The 16,276-nt window shown below is 53.3% G+C and overlaps 2 protein-coding genes across 2 annotated transcripts; one reads left to right on the forward strand and one right to left on the reverse strand.

The window, feature by feature from the left end:
* Positions 1 to 1,404: 1,404 nt before the first annotated feature.
* Positions 1,405 to 10,731, reverse strand: NOL9 (nucleolar protein 9). Its single transcript, XM_026720871.2, is given in 14 exon segments — positions 1,405 to 1,678; positions 2,976 to 3,109; positions 3,348 to 3,528; positions 4,115 to 4,226; positions 4,920 to 4,994; positions 4,996 to 5,182; positions 5,679 to 5,840; positions 6,804 to 6,901; positions 7,022 to 7,118; positions 7,437 to 7,575; positions 8,278 to 8,405; positions 8,790 to 9,015; positions 9,648 to 9,941; positions 10,570 to 10,731. Coding segments are annotated over 14 exon segments (2,112 nt in total). The 3' UTR covers positions 1,405 to 1,561.
* A 572-nt stretch (positions 10,732 to 11,303) lies between these two features.
* ZBTB48 (zinc finger and BTB domain containing 48) lies at positions 11,304 to 16,130 on the forward strand. The gene is made up of 10 exons (XM_087915174.1): positions 11,304 to 11,974; positions 12,259 to 12,533; positions 12,989 to 13,100; positions 13,856 to 13,948; positions 14,266 to 14,352; positions 14,471 to 14,625; positions 14,727 to 14,863; positions 15,082 to 15,246; positions 15,453 to 15,541; positions 15,801 to 16,130. The coding sequence occupies exons 1-10, from the start codon at positions 11,306 to 11,308 to the stop codon at positions 16,095 to 16,097; spliced, it is 2,079 nt and encodes a 692-aa protein (XP_087771300.1). The 5' UTR covers positions 11,304 to 11,305; the 3' UTR covers positions 16,098 to 16,130.
* Positions 16,131 to 16,276: the final 146 nt, after the last annotated feature.

Here is a 16,276-nt window from a genome sequence, read left to right on the forward strand (position 1 = left end):
ATCAGAGTGGACACCCGCTGAATTTGGGTCCTTGTGGAGTCTGCTCCCCTGCGCCATCAAACCGGAGGAATTTCAGCTGGTGGACAGAGAGCAGGATGGGATAAATAGCTCCAGGTCAGTTAAAAGGCACCCGGGTAGAAACCAGGAGAAGGCAAGTTCTAGTTCTGCCTCAGGCCTTGAGGGAAGGTGGGTGACTTTGGGCCCATCACCCAGGAGACGGTGAGTTCTAGTTCCTCGATGGGTGTTCAAGCTGACTTGGGAGTTCTAGTTCCACAACGGGCATTAAAACCGACTGGGCGACTTTGGGCCAAGGAGACATGATAGATGGGGCTGTCCATGAGGTGTCCCCCCCCCAAAAAAAGGAATGAAACTGGGAGGGAGTCACGTGATCCAGAGGGAAAAATGGAGGGAGGGGTCAAGCAGCCCCTCCAGCGCCAGGAACGGCGCCTGGGGCGAATTTCCCCAGATCTGGCTCATTTTCAACCGTCATTTTGCTGTTTCTGCAACGTGTTCTGTTTTCTTTGCTTCGGGGCAGACGGCCGGCCGCTGGAACGTAATCCCTTTTTCCGATGACGGAGAGAATAAAAGGGATTGTCCGTTAAACAAACACCCAGCGTGGCGCTATTGTCCTGGGCATCGTACACCGAACCCACCACCTCCTTCGATGAGCACAATTTTAGCAGCCGATTGCACAAGGGAACAAAAAATCGTGCAAAACAACACTTACCAAATGGATCGCTTTCGCACAAATGTGGAAAAACCCCAACTGAGGAATTAGTCCAACAAAAAATAACGGAATATGCTGCAACGGATATGCTCACGTTAAAAACGAAAAAGAGGGTTCTCAGTTAATGGTATGAATGGATAGCGAATAGATATAAGAATTAAGATGTGAAGATTAACTGTGACGTTAAGAACATGATTTGTAAATATGTAAAACATATATAAGATAGAATCCGTTTACTGACAAAGATAACAGCTATTGATAGTTGTATATTAAATGCATTAAGACTTATAAGTTCACAATATTTGTAGATGTCAAAACGCTGTTGAAAATGCGATGATGATTTGAGTTGTATTGGTGGAAAACACAATAAAAATCTACTTAAAAACAACGAACGGCTCGCTTCAAAAGAGAAATTTGGTGCTCCGCTCTGGTCAGAAGTCAAGGACTTTGTCAGTAACGAACTAGGGGGTGTAATATGTCTATGCGTTTTTGTGTCCTTTTTATGTATATTTTTTAAACCTCTCGCTTCTGTAAAAAAACCTTTTTTCGGAGTTTCGTGTTTTAATAGAAATAAAATAAAATAAAAGTTCAAAATAAAAAAAAGAGAGAGAGTTAAGATTTTCAATCTTGATTTCACAGCCTTCCAAAGCCGACGTGGACAGTCAGATACCCACCAGGTTTGTGCAAAATGTGTTTTAATTTGAACATCGCGATGAAAAGAAAAAAAAAAGGAAGAAAAGGTCATCGGAGAAGGGAGGGACGCGCATTTCGCCAAGGGGAGGCACCACGCCGGCTGAAAGGATTCCCGGAGACCAATCCTTCCAGAGGAAGAATTCATGGGCAACGATGCTCTCTCCTCTGCAGATACCTCTTAACTTTTAATTTCCCAGCACCAGAAACGGTGTAGTTGTAATCCGAGGTGACGTATGGGGTCTCCCCATCGGTCTTGGCCTGGAAACAGAGAAAGGAGGTGTGGAGAGAAGGGAGTAGACGCTATTACGGGACACTCGTCCTTAAGGAGATGCCTCTGAAATTCCAGGAGATGTGGGAGTATCAAACGGTGCTTTGGAGCCTTGGGGAACAATTTTATCTGGCAGGGAAGAGGTGTTGGGTGGGCCGCTATGGGGCAGCTTGTGTCCCCCCCACCCCCAAGGCTACTGACCATCTCAATGCAATGATCTGTAAGAATCAAGGAGAGAAGCAACCTAGAATTTAGGAGAAACATCCTTAACAGGGAGAACAATTAACCTGTGGAACTGCTTGCCACCAGAAGTTGTGGCTGCTCCAACCCTGGAGGCTTTTAAGAAGAGATTCGGCCTAGGGTCTCCTGCCTGAGCAGGGGGTGGGACTAGAGGACCTCCAAGGTCCCTTCCAGCTCTGTGATTCTAGGTTCTGAGATAGATAAGATACATGACAGAAAGACAGCCGGACGGACGGACGGAAGGGCCTCCAGAACTTGAGTGCGCCATCATTGGGGGTTTTCAAGAAAAGACTGGACAACCATTTGACCCGGAAGATATAAGGGTTCCTGCTTGACTAGGGGGCTGGACTAGAGGATCTCCAAGGTCCCTTCGAACTCCGTTGTTAACCACAGAACACGAGAGCAGCCTTCCAGGATCTCTGGGGCTGCCCCAAAGAAGAACGGGGGTCAAGCTCTTCTCCAAAGCCCCCGAAGGCAAGAGAAGAAACCAGGGATGGAAACTTCTCAAGGAGAGAAGCAACTCGGAATGAAGGAGAAACTCCCCGACAAAACCCCTTAATGACCATTTGATTCACTTAATGACCAGAGGGATTTGCTTAACCACCGCAGGAGAAAAAAGGTCATAAAATTGGGTGCAGCTCTAACAACCTCTTTGCAGTGCAGCAGTGGGAATGAGGACCGCGGTTTTTCCCCGAGAAGCACAAACTGGCACCGTGCGAGACGCCTCCTCCTCCTCGTACGGGATCCTGTGTCCTAAGACCGCAACCCCCCCGCCACCCTCCCCTTCAGGCCTCCTCCTAAATCTATCCTCAATATTTGGGATCCTCAACATTCTACCCCCTTGCTTGGATCTTCTGCATGGCTGCGTGTTGGATGTTTTGAGCTCCAACCCCGCCCGCCGGCCGGCCAAGGAGCAGCGCCCTACCGTGCGTAACGAAAGCGCAGCGAGAGGGATTAAAAGAGATCAGCAACAGCGAGCGGGGATTAAAAGAGATCGGCCCTTTGCTGCCTGTTGACGTTTACCCAAGCGGTCCAGCGTCCACTTACTTGGTTCAGAAAGATGCAGTTGGGGACGGCGACGTCGCCGATCAGCAAACAGTTCACGTGGCGTAAGCTCTCCGGAGCCAACGGCGTCAGGATGTAGTAAAGCTTCTTGGTCATGTCCACCCCTCGGACAATCCCTGTTTTAAAAAGAAATTAAGATTTGGGGCTTTCGTCCTCTGGTTATTCAGCAAAGGATGCGGTTAGATCCAAAACGGGGTCTTTTTAAAAAAAAAAAAAAACGACGCAGAAATTGTCCCAACTATTATGGAGATTTTAAGACTGAATTTAAGAGCTGCAAAACTCGGAAATAAAGGGCGGATTAGGGCCAAACGATCACCGGTTCAAATCCTACCCCTTGCAACCAGGCCCACTTACCGAAGCCCAGGCAGTCGCAGAGGGGCGTCTGAGACAAAACCACCACTGGCCCCTCTGAATTACACGGGAGCCGATCCGGCAAGTGGCACAGGCCGACCCAACTGGCATTGAGGGAGCACAAGACGTAGGTGGGGGCCACGTCCACGTGGATCACCTTGAGGGCAACGGCGTTGAAGGGCACCTGGGAGAGGGAAACGGGGGGGGCGGGAGAGACAGGACAATTCGGTATTTTTTGCCTGGGTGACGGGCAAATTTACCTCATTGAGCCGCGGCCAAACTAGTTATCTGAATTTAGGGTAGGGAGGAGAAGCGAGAAGGGAGGGAGATCTTCAGGTGTTCAGGAAGTCCCTCAGGTAGCAGAGATGGAGGAGGAGGGATTTAGTTTTAGGGAGATGTTAGCCAGGTAAAGGAAATTGCACAGGGATATTGCTGAAAAGAGAGTATTTGTAGCTCAGAAAAAGGAGGAGGGGAAGAGGAAGAAGAGGAGGAAGAGGAGGATGGGAGAGGAGGAAGAAGAAAAAGGAGGATGGGAGGAGGAGAATGACTGTGGGGTCCTTGGTGCTCTCTGAGCTGGGTGGCTTTCTTGCAGGCGTTTCATGACCCAACTAGGTAACATCATCAGTGCTAGAAGGGAGGGAGGTTATAAGCACTTTTTAACTTTCTTGGGATTAAAACGTTGTAGGAGCCACCGGGAGTCCTTTGCTCAGGTTAACGCAAGGGAGCCTCCATTCCCTACACCTGCCCGTTCTCCCCAGGTAGGGCCTCACCTGATAGGGCACCAGGCTGGCCAGGGGGACCACCGGTTCCAGGCCGGGGGGCTGTAGTTGGCTCAGGTAGCCCACCATAGTCAGGTTCCTCAGGGTACTGCTGTGCGTTCGCCTGCAAGGACCAAAGCGGAGGTCAACGACGGGGGTCCTCGACTTATGACCCGGGAGTTTCCGAAGCTAAGTGAGACCTCCATTAGGGTTGACCTTTCTTCCGCTGTTGTTCAGTTGGCCCCGCCCGGTGATCGCAAAAAACGGGCAATCACGTAACTCCGGCACGCTGAGATCATCGTAAATACGAGTCGTTTGTGCCAAGCATCCGAATCTGGATCGTGTGACCACTGGGATGCTGCGACGGTTGTTAAGTGTGGGACACGGTACTATGTCGCTAAACGGACGGTCACAACCCGAGGAGCCCCTGTTATCAGTTTTTCTGAGATGTACGGGAGGGTAGAAGGCGAAATGCTTCTCCATCTCATAGGGGCAGCGAGACAACGGCAGACAGCTCTCTTCTTACGACCGCAACGGCCTTTCCCCTTGTCGTTAAGTGTGAAAAACAGTTCATAAAATCACTTCCTCCCTCCCACCCCCAGGACTGTTTTTCTCACACTTAACAACATTGGAAATTCTAGTCCCCATTTGCTTTTTGGGTCACTGAACGAATGGCTGTAAGTGGAGGACCTTGTTCCCTTATAAATTTAATCAAGAAAATATTGAGCCGGGGCAGGGCAGCCGGAAACAAACCCCCCTATTCATATTCCGAATTCTTTTCTTTTTTTTATTTCTCCTGTCTTTCCCTGCTACGTACCCAATGCCGGGGAGTCCGGCGCCCGGAAAGTTTGCCTGGACACACAGCAACTGATGGCTAGGCTGTGGAGCATGGGTCCCTTGCCAGCTTCCGCCGGGGTGTTTCCTTTGAGGGAGGGCTTCCCCGGGTGTGCAGGCCGGCGGCGGTGTGGATGTAGTCGGCCGAAAGCAGAGGCAGCTCTTCTAAGTCCTTGGCACTCAGCTGGACGACGTGGGTGGGCGACAGCGAGCGGATGACGTCGATCAGCAGCAGCAGGCCGGCCCCTGGGAGGCGGGGTGGGTGGGGGGGAAGGAGGACCAGAGTGAGATGGAAACCACCCACCACGATGGATCACCCACCGCCAGGGTCTTGCTTGGCCCATCTCCTGCCTCTCAGCTGGGTGGTTTACTTGTGGATGTTTCGCGACCTGGCTAGGGTACATCATCAGTGCTAGAAGGGAGTGGGGTTTGTAGAAAGGAGGAGGAGGAAGAAGAGGAGGAAGAGGAAGAATGCGGCAGCAGAAGCAGAAGAGAAAAAGAAGAAAGAAAAAAGAAAGGAGGAAGAAGGAAGAAGGAAAGAAGGAAGGAAGGAAGGAAGGAAGGAAGGAAGGAAGAAAGAAAGAAAGAAAGAAAGAAAGAAAGAAAGAAAGAAAGAAAGAAAGAAAGAAAGAAAGAAAGAAAGAAAGAAAGAAAGAAAAGAAAGAGAAGAGGAGGAGGAGGAGGAGGAGGAGGAGGAGGAGGAGGAGGAGGACGAAGACTGGCTTAGCAGACTGCCACCTACCTTTCATCCATCCCATGGTGTTGATCAGCAGAGGGACGTCTCTCACGTAGCCCCCAAAGACATATTTCAGCGTGTCGAGGTAGCGCTCCGTGTCGCGCTCGCAGGAGATGTCCCCATAGAAGGCCATTTTGCGAGGGGGCCGCTGTTGGGCGAATGGCGGGCCTGAAAATTGCAGCAGTCCGAGGGTCAATTCCATAGATTTCGGAGCCAGTGGGAAGGTAAACTCGAGATAAACCCCCTCTGACTTCCCCCCCCCCCTTTTTTTAAAATTCCCATTGAGGGTTTTCTGCAGGTTAAGTCCTCGGCTGAACGGCCGCGATCGAGGCCCAGGGCTTTTGTTGCTAAGCGAGGCTGTTGTTGAACCTCGTCCCGTTTTATGACTTTTCAGTAGAACAAAAGCAGTTGTTAAGTGAATCTGGCAGTCGGTTAAGCGAACCTGCGTTGATTTGGCTGGTTGGAAGCCGGCTGGGAGATGGTAGCTAAAGAAGGGCCGCGATTTGCTTAAGTTGTGAGGTACAAAAGATGGTAAAATCAGGTGAAATTTATCTATTCTCTCTCCTCTCTTTTGTTCTCTTTCTTTCTCTCTGTATCCCTCTCTATTTCTGTCTCATCTTTCTCTCTCTTTCTCCTGTCTCTCTCTCTCTCTCGTTCTCTTTCTGTCACTGTCTCTTGTCTCTTTCACTTTGTGTCCCTATTTCGCTCTCTCTTTCTGTCTCTTTCTGTCGGTCTCTCTCTCTCGTTCTCTTTCTCTGTCTTTGCGTCCGTATTTCTCTCTCTTTCTGTCTCTGTCGCTCTGTCTCTCTCTCTTTCTCTGTGTCCCTATTTCTCTCTGTGTCTCTCTCTCTCTCGTCTCTTTCCGTCTGTCTGTCTCTTTCTCTCCTTTACTGTCTTTTCCCCCTCTCTTAATAACCAACCTGCTTAGCAACAGAAATTGTGGGTCCCCCTGTGGTCTTAAGTCGAGAACTATCTGCAGACAGCCACGGGGTGGTTTATTTTGTTCCTCCTTTTACCTCTACCGCTCGTCCTCCTCCTCATCTCAAAAGCTCCTCTGGCTGTTTTTGCAAAGAGGGCGGGGTTTTTTGTTTTTAAAGCTTTTTTTAAAAAAAGATCCCGCAAGGCACCTACCCAAAAGGGGCTCCCGCACATTGACCAGGGAAATGCACCCTGGTGGGTTGAACTCTGGCTGCCCCAAATCGCATTCCAGGTATTCGAGGCAGGGAAGGCTGGAATTTAAAAGGGGAGAAAAAACAGTGAAGAGAAAAAACGGAACGCAAAACAAACAACAGACCGAGATTAAGGCAGCCGGGGGGACGGGGGACGGGGGGAGATCCCTCCCCGCTTACTGGTTTAGTAAAAGATTCATCAGGTATCTGTTAAACGTGGACTTTCCGGTGCTTTTCGGGCCGCAAACTAAGATAACCGGGCAGCCTTCGTCTTCCACTAAAAAAAAAGCAAGCAAGCAAAGAGCCTGGATGAGATTTGGGGGGGCGAAGATTCAAGAATTCAGCCCGGGAAGGGAATCCAGAGCACAGGGAATCTCTGGGGATCCACCAGCAGGAGTTGGAAGTCAGTGTTTCCCCCCTTTTTCTCTGCACTTTTTCCCTCCTTCCTCTTTCGCTCCCGTTTTCCTCTTATTTTCTTCTGGGGTTTCTACATTTTGCTCAATTAATTAAGCCATATTTGACCAGAAGTCACCGTCCCGAGAGAAAGACCTGCTCCTAAAGACAATCCCGCTCCCGCTGTCCCTGAGCTACCCACCCTGGCAAGCCCGGACCAGCTCCCCGATGGCCGAATCCATGCTTTCGGATATCCGCAGGCCGCTGCTGGGCTCCAGCCGCACCAGGCCGGCCGATGCCAGCACGGTATCCTCTGGAATGAAAGGGGGAATACGTTGCTTCTAGAGAGGGAAAGAGAGGAGGGGGATTAGCCGAAAGGGACCTGCAAGGGGGGCCGGGGAGGAGGAGGTGAAAGGGACCCCGAGGCAAAACTCAAGAGGAAGGCATGCTGGCGTTTTGCTCCTCTGCCCAGAGCAACGGTCACTCCAGACACAATCTTTCTCCTTCCTTCGTTTGGAATAATACCTTTATACCTTTATTATCATTGCATCCCACGAATACAATGAAACTTGAAAGAGGCTACAACACAGTGCCCCAAACACCACATCACAATCACACTGCAAGAGTATTTAAAAATTAAAATAATTAAAATAACCATAATTAAAAACCTAGTCTAAAATCTATCCTTCCTTCCCTTTTCTTCCTTCCTTCCTTCCCTCCCCTTCCGTTTATCGATTTCTGCAGCAGGTCACCTCAGTCTGTCACTGAGGGATTTACAAATTATACAGACACATACAAATCTACACACATCATTCATTCATACGCGTACAACGTTACGTCTAAAACAATATGCCAAAAGTGGTTTTTCCAAAAGGCAAATTGAACTTTCTTGCTATTTCTCCTCCTCCTTTTTAGGAAAAGGTTTTGCCTCTCAGCCAAGAAGCTTCTTCAGTTCTTCAGTGAGCTTTGCTTAAAGCCCCCCTTCGAAATTGTTGCAACAGCAACTGAAGACTTAGCTGTCTTTAGGCCACCCTGGGACTCACTTTCGGTCTGAAGATCTTGGCGAATTCCGGCTGGCTGAGAATGAACTTGGCCTCCGGCGTGTCCAGCTGTTCCAGCAAGAGGAGGGAGCAGCCTGGCCCAAAGTTTTTGAGCAGCTGGCCTCTGGCCTCTGAAAAAGAAAGACAGGAAAACCGATTTATTTTCATTTACTCATTCAATTGATTTGCTCACCAAAAGGCAACTCTACGTTCTGCTGTTAGAATTGCATATACAGCCAGCCGGGTCTAGTGGTTGAGACAAGGGCTAGACACTAGGGGGTGGTGAGTTCTAGTTTCTCTCGAGGCACGAAAGGCGGCTGGGTGTCTTTCCGCCAGCCTCTCTCTCTTTCAGCCCAGCCCAACACGCAGGATCGTTGTTAAGCGGGAAACAGGAGGACGAAGGCGTGCCGGATATCTTCTCCACCTGCGGTTATTTCGTCCACCCAGTGAAGGTGTGACACGGAAGAGCAAAGAAGCCCAACGTGAAACCAACCTGGTCACCTGGCGCTCCTTACCCTGGGGCACAAAGTGAGCTCGCAGGACGGCTCTGGCCTCCACTTTCATCTCCTTCTCTGATTTTTCCGGGTCCCTGAGGCCGTTGGTGGCTTCGATGGTGAGGGCGCAGTAGGTGTGGGGGGAATAGAGGTCGTAAGGGGGCTGGTCCGGAGCGATGGTGAACCCCAAAACCCGCACAGATCCATACAGGCACGTCAGGCGACATTTCCCAGCAAAGGTCAGAGTCTGGAGAGGAAAAACAGAGCGAGGTTGGAAAGAGACACACGATGCGGGCGTTCCCCGACTTACGACGGTTCGTTGAGCGACCCAAGGTTACGACGACGGCTTGAAACAAGCGACTTTGGATTGTTTTTCACACTTAACGACCCCTGCGCGTCCCTGTGGATCAAAACTGGGGCTCTCGGCCACGGATTCAGACTTACGACGGTCGTGGTGTCTCGGGGGGGGTGTCCCATTTTTGCGACCTTCCCAAATGAGCAAAGTCAGCAGGGAAGCCAGATCCGCTTAAGAAACCCCGTTGCTAACTTTAAAAAACAGCGGCGACTCACTTAACGCCCAAGGTCGTAAAATGGGCAAAACTCACTTAACAACCGTTTTGCTTGGCCATGGGAATTTTGGGGCTCTCTTGAGGACTGCCTGTATTTGGGATTTAGGCGGGGGGGATCCAAGCCCAGAAATGACACCTAAAGCCCCCCCCCCAAAAGGGGAGGAGCCCCCCAAAGATCCACCCACAGCGAACTGCCATTCGAATAGCAGCCAGACGCCTAAGCAGCATGTAAACACACGCTAGGCCCCGCCCCCTAAGAAAATTTACATAACCCCTCCCGTTTCGTTTGCATAGCCCCGCCCACACCCACTTCCTTCGCAGGGAGCAGCACCACCGCGCGGCCATCGTGGGCATCGGCGTAGGTAGCCGGCTCAGCCGGGAGCTCCAGCGGAGGCGGGGTTTCTTGGCGAGGTGCCCCGTTGTGGAGCCGCTTCAGGCCGGCCGAGCGGCGGCGGCGGCGACCCATCCGAGCCTCGCCGGAGCAACGAAGAGGTCTCCACAGCGACGGTGCAGCCGTGGTCTCGCGAAATCTCGAGGACTCTCGCGAGAGGACGGCCCGCCACGCCTTCTCCGCCCTCCTCCTCCTCCTTTGGTGCTCATAGAGCTGCGAAAGTGTAGATGAGCCCCTTCTTCAGTAGGTTTCCATCTTCCGGGAATGTTTTAGCGAGTTGAATTAAAAGGAAGCCCCCCCCGCCCCCCAACGATATGCAAAGAGTAAAATGAAGATTATTGGTTTATTTTTTTAGACGATGCGAGGGGGAAACCCTTTCCTAAATATTCATTTGCCCCCTTGCAGTTCCAATTCAAGGAGATGAAATCACACAGAGGAGGCTATCAGAGACTTCTGAGGATGGGTGGGCTTCGGCTCCCAGAATTCCCCTCCTTAAGCAAAGCTGCTGCAGAAATTTAAGGCTTATTTTAAGAGGGGTAGACTTCAGCACAAATTCTACTGTTGAAATCCATTTATCTCAAAAACAGATTAAAAATGCTATGTTATTTTTTAAAAAAAATAAATAAGAGGGCAAAAGCCACGCCTCTCTCTAAATCAGTCCCTCCTCCCCTGGGATCACCAGTCCCATTCACGGGCTGGCTGGGAAGCATGTGCTGCGTGGTGCACCGCCTCCCTCTCTCTCTCTCTCTCTCCCTCCCCCGCACGTGGCCCGGGGGCGTGGCCGTTGGGGGCGTGGCCCGCCCGTAATTAGCATACCGCGCCCCTCCGGTGGTGACGTCACGCGTGTCTCTGCCCGGGCCAAGATGGCGGCGATCCGATCCTCTTGCGAGGTGAGCCCGGGGCGCCTGGGGTGGAGGTTGCGGGGCTCTTTACTTGGCTGAAAGGGCTGGGAAGGGGGCAGGCAGATCCTTTTTGTGCCGGGCTGGAGATGATGGGGGGGCATCCCTGCAGGCAGGGCTGGTTTGCAGTAAGAAGGGGTGGGACTCTAGGACCCATAAGGCTGTGCTGGCCCTTGCACGCCCATTGAACTAGGACTACCTTTGCAAAGACTGACACACACACACACCCCAGGGCGAGCTGGAGTTGCACCGAGGTTGGTGGGGGGTGGGACTCCAAGACCCATGCGCCCCTTCCGGCCCTTGCATACCTTTTTGCACGCTCATTGCATGCTCCTTGAACGAGGAACCCCCTTTGCAAAGACACCCCCCCCCTCAAGGCCGAGCCCGAGTTGTACTAAAGTTGGTGCGGGTGGGACTCCAAAACCCATGCACTTCTTCCGGCCCCTGGGCAGCATTGCATACCATTTGCACATTCGTTGCACCCCCGTTGCATGGGAACTCTCTTCCTGCCTTTGAAAAGACATTTATCTTGGTGCAAACGCTCTCAGTGCACATAAAAGAAAAGAGACATTCGTCAAGAGTCAAGAATCATCAGGCACTTTGTAAATAGTTGGACCGTGTTGAGGGAATTATGTTTTTTAGTAACGCTGCCGCCCCTCCTTTCTCTCCCAGCGTGCCATGGAGGGGGCCTTTGCCCAGCACAGCGTGCGAATCCTTCAAGAGCTCAACCGCCAGCGCCAGAAGGGCCAGTTTTGCGATGCCACCCTGGCCGTGGGCAGCCTGGTCTTCAAAGCCCACTGGAGCGTCCTGGCCTGCTGCAGCTCCTTCTTCCAAACCACGTACGGTGCCGATGGTGGCGCCTCCCGCAAAGTCACCCTCCCGGAGACCTTCATGGAGGCCTTCACCCTCCTCCTTGACTTCTTCTACACCGGCCACTTGGCCGTCACCCCGGACAACCGGGACCGGCTGCTGGAGACGGCCAAGGAGCTCTGCGTCCCTGAGGCCATCCAGCTGTGCCAGGAGTTCCCATCCGGCCCCTCGCAGAGCGGCCAAGTTCCCGTCGACCGAGATCCCAACGCCACTCCGCCGGCGGAGGAGCCGACTGGCGAGGCTGAGCCTCCTGGCCCGCCGGACGTGGAAAGTCCCCGGATCCGGGGCATCAAAGGAGCTCAGGGGCCCCCAGACGGCCCCGGCCTCCCTCGGGGGAAGTTGAAAAGGCTCCCCAAAACAAACGTTGTAAGCCGCCTGGGCGACGTAAAGGATACCCCGGAATGTAAGGAACTTAAACGGCCCCTGAAAAACGAAGCCGCCGAGGACGCGGGCGCCAGTCACGAGGTGGCGTGCGGAGTAACGGTGCTCTCTAGGAATTGCCCTTGTCTGCTCCTGACCCAGAAAACCAGGGGGGAGGGTGAAGGGGGGGAAGGAGAGGGAGGGGAGAAGGTGCGGGGGTCTTGGAAAGTCATTAGCAGTTTGCCGCAGGTTTGGAGAGTGGGGAATTTGGGGTGCCACCTGCCTATTTTTTTAAAAAAATGTTTGGACTCGTCAAGGGACCAGCCCTCATTGAGGTCCTGGGACAATCTAGTATTCCACAAGTAGCCGTGTTCTTCCTTCCCAGCAGGAGACCCCCAGAGCTCCTGGGATCGAGCGATCTCCCTTCTGAGGATCTCAGTGGAGGAAGGGAAAAAGGTGACACGGATGAAGATTACGTCCCTGGTCAGGAGAGCGCCCGGGCGAGAAAAAGACCGTCCTTAACCAGAGCCTCTCGCAGCAGCTCCAAAAAACCCGGAAACGGGCACAATCACAAGGCTGCGGCCCTCAGACCCCGGCGAGGCACGGCAGAACCGGTTGAATGTCCCACCTGCCATAAGTCTTTCCTGAGCAAATATTACCTGAAGGTCCACAACAGGTTAAGTTTGGGGCGTCTGGGGAGGAAGGGAGGAGGAAGAGGAGGCTTCTGGGAACCTGTAGAAGGGAAGTGGGGTGGGGGTCTCTGCTCTCGTTGGGTGGTTCTCCTGTGTTGCTGGCTGCTTGGGCTGGAGATGCACTGGCCTGTTTGAGGTATTGCTATCTGTGCTTTGTGAAGCCACGTTCCCTGGAATGACCACCAATGTCCGACTTTCCTCACTGGAAATGACCAGTGATCAACCTCACTTCTTGGAATGACCATTGATGAGTCAGTCTTCTAGGAAAGACTGTCTTCAATCTCCTTGGTCAATCTCATTCCCTGGAATGACCAGTGCTCAGTGTTATTCCCTGGAATGACCAATGGTCAACCTCGCTCCCTGGAATGAGCAAAGCCCAACATTGCTAATTCGACCCCGTTTTATTTTATTTTTTAATATTTTCCTCCACCCCTTGCAGGAAGCACACGGGGGAGAAGCCGTTTGAATGTTCCAAGTGCGGGAAGTGCTACTTCCGGAAGGAAAACCTGCTGGATCACGAAGCCAGGAACTGCGTGAACCGGTCAGAGCAGGTATTCCAAACGGCAGCTCCTTCCCGGTTGGAGAGTTAGGAGGGTCGCCGACTTTGGGGAGCCACCAATTTGGGGGCCCCCGTAGTTGCGTGGGTAGGAAGCCCAACCGTTGGCCAAGTCATCCTCTTAGAAAAAGAAAGCTGGCCTTGGGTTATTTCAAAGCCGGTCTCGGAAGTTCTCCAGAACCTGCTAAGAGGAAACCAGCTGTTTCACACGGTTGGGAAGGTTGGTGGAGTAAGATGGAAGATGCCAACTCGTAAAGCATCCCTGGCCTCCTTTTGAGTTGCCATAGGGAGGGAGGAGGAAACCCTGGAGGAGCAGCAAGGGAATCCAAAACCAGAAGTCCATTCCATGCGTAGCTTACCAAGGCTGTCTCCCTGGTTACCGATCCGGTTGGAGGGGCGTAGTCCCCAGAGTCTCGGTTGGAGAATGTGACTTATGACGCACCAGTCATGAAGGTGCTTCGTTGGAGAATGTGATTCATGACGCACCTCCGTTGGAGAATGTGATTCATGAAGCACCCTGGGAGGAAGGGGGAAACAGGGTCATAGGTGGGCAGTAAATTACGTGGGGCAGAGCCGGCTGCCCTTGGGGAAAGTGCTGACGTGCTGCTCCTAATAAATCATTGGGTTTCTTTTGAAGTTTGGCTCAAGGCTCATGACTTGATTAGGGCATCCTTCGGAACCCCGGCAGAAGGCTTGTTCGGGGTTCCAGCTCGACTCTACCTCTCTTGTCTCCCCCTCCCCTCCTGCCAGGTGCACACCTGCTCTGTCTGTCAAGAGGTCTTCAAGAAGCGGGTTGAACTCCGCCTGCACATGGTCAGCCACACGGGCGAAATGCCTTACAAGGTGAGCCAGCCTGCCTTGCCCGTGAGCGTTGCTGGGCGCAAGCGGGGTGACGGGTGGCCACACTGAGGAATTGCTTCCCCAGGCACGGCAACCCACGCTGCCCGGCCGTTACCGCTGTAGGTGAAAACGGACGCGTGTCTTGCAGAGTCCAGCTGGGTGCGTGTCTTGCATTCTGCTGGGAAAAGCCGGGAATTGCCAAACGTGACCCAATTGAAGCGTGCCAGGGAAGGGGGAACCAGCTCCAGTCCTCCCCTGTCCCCTCCCTCTGTTGGGGGTGGGGCACCTTGGCACTGAGCGGGGCCTGTCCTGTTTTGCAGTGCTGTTCCTGCATCCAGCAATTCATGCAGAAGAAAGAACTGCAAAGCCACCTCATCAAGTCGCACGGGGCCCCCAAGCCCCACGCGGTGAGCAAGCGCCAGTGGGGTGTCACAAGCCCCCTGAGACTTGGCAGGAGGAAGGGAGGGTCTCCCTCCCCCCCCCCAACCACGCCCTCCTCACCCCTCCCCATCCCTTCTCCTCCAGTGCTCCTCCTGCCCCAAATGCTTCCTCTCCCGCACGGAGCTGAGCTTCCACGAAGCCTTCAAGCACCGGGGCGAGAAGCTCTTCGTCTGCGAGGAGTGCGGCCACCGGGCCTCCAGCCGGAACGGCTTGCAAATGCACGTCAAGGCCAAGCACAGGCAGGTGCCGGCGGGGAAGGGCGGGCCCGCCGGGCTGCGGGGAAGGGCGAGCTTTGGCTTGCTGCGGCCTATCTGACGGGGGCGCTGCCTCCTCCCGCCAGGAACGAGCGGCCGCACGTCTGCGAGTTCTGCCAGCACGCCTTCACCCAGAAAGCCAACCTCAACATGCACCTCCGGACCCACACGGGCGAGAAACCCTTCCAGTGTCACCTCTGCGGGAAAACCTTCCGCACACAAGGTACGGAGGGACGTCCCGGGTTTCCCCGAAAATAAGACCCCTAAGAGATTTATCGGGTCGTTAAAAGGAGACAATGAACCAGGATCAGGTGCGTGTGTGTGTGTGGGGTGTCTCCCCACCTGTGCCGGGAAGGACGCCCAAGAGATCGGTCACAGGGTTGAGACAAAGCCACGCCCCGCAGGTTCATCTATTGCCTTGATTTCTGTCCTCGTCCGCAGCGAGCCTGGATAAGCACAACCGGACCCACACGGGCGAGCGCCCCTTCAGCTGCGAGTTTTGTGCCCAGCGGTTCACTGAGCGGGGTCCGCTCCTCCGGCACGTGGCCAGCCGCCACCAGGAAGGACGGCCACATTTCTGCCAGATCTGCGGGAAAACGTTCAAAGGTAAACGGCTGGAGCGGGGAAACCCATGCTGCGTTTCTCCCGCGCTGCAAAGGCAGAAACTCACCTGGTGGCACCCTTTCCTTGAGGGGGCGGAAGAGGAGCAGGGAAGGCCTGTCTGACTCCAGACCCTGCACGCTCTTTGGAGACTCTCGGTGGAGACCCCAACACCAATTTTTAATTGATTTTTTTTTTTTTGGTCCTCGTAGCGGTGGAACAGTTGCGAGTCCACGTCCGGCGACACAAAGGGATGCGGAAGTTTGAGTGCACGGAATGTGGATACAAATTCACACGGCAGGTATTGTGTGTGTGTGTGTGTGTGTGTTCCTTTTTTGCCTTCTTATCGGTTCGAGGCAGGGAGGAGTCGTCTAAAACCTCCCGTGTCCCTAAGCCCTTAGCTAAAAAAGTTATCCTCTGACGACCTCTGAGGCCCCTTCCAGTCGTATTAATTGGGTCCTGAAGGTGACACTTGAGGTGGTTGGAATTTAGGGACCTTCCTTGCCCCGGAAGCCTGCTTGACTTCCTCACCATCTCTCTCTCTCTCTCTCCTCCGCCAGGCTCACCTGAGACGCCACATGGAAATCCACGACCGGGTGAAGAATTACAACCCTCGCCAGAGGAAGCTACGCAACCTGGTCATCGAGGACGAGAAAGTGGTGGTTGTGGCTCTGCAGGCCCCCAACGTCCTGGAGGTGGGCTCTGCGGAGGTGATTGTGGAGGCCCTGGCCCAGAGCGCCGCCCCCAGCGTGGATCTCTCGGCCGGACAGAGACTCTGCCCCGCCGAGAATTTGGGCCCCGCTGAAGTCACGGAACAGACCTTCCTCATAACTATCCCGAACAATTGCGGGATGTAGCGGGGTGCTCCCCATAATAAACGATTAACCAAGCGTTTTGTCTGGAATGGCCATGGGGCCTCCCCCTTTGGGCAGGGGGTTGGACTAGACGACCTCTGAGGCTCCTCCCAATGTTGTTAATTCTGTCATCCCGGATCGATTAACTTGCCTCTAGAAGTTGTTGATGCTCCACCTCCGGA

This window comes from Pseudonaja textilis, chromosome 18 (assembly GCF_049901715.1).
Source record: "Pseudonaja textilis isolate UNSWEBS1 chromosome 18, rPseTex1.2, whole genome shotgun sequence".
NCBI classification, from domain to species: domain Eukaryota; kingdom Metazoa; phylum Chordata; class Lepidosauria; order Squamata; family Elapidae; genus Pseudonaja; species Pseudonaja textilis.

Bases quoted from the DNA above. Each gene is read 5' to 3' on its own strand.
- ZBTB48 (XM_087915174.1), top strand. From the start codon at position 11,306: ATGGAGGGGGCCTTTGCCCAGCACAGCGTGCGAATCCTTCAAGAGCTC. The intron at 14,626-14,726 runs GCAGGTGCCGGC...TCCTCCCGCCAG, and splicing joins CACGTCAAGGCCAAGCACAG to GAACGAGCGGCCGCACGTCT. The intron at 15,542-15,800 runs GTATTGTGTGTG...CTCCTCCGCCAG, and splicing joins GATACAAATTCACACGGCAG to GCTCACCTGAGACGCCACAT.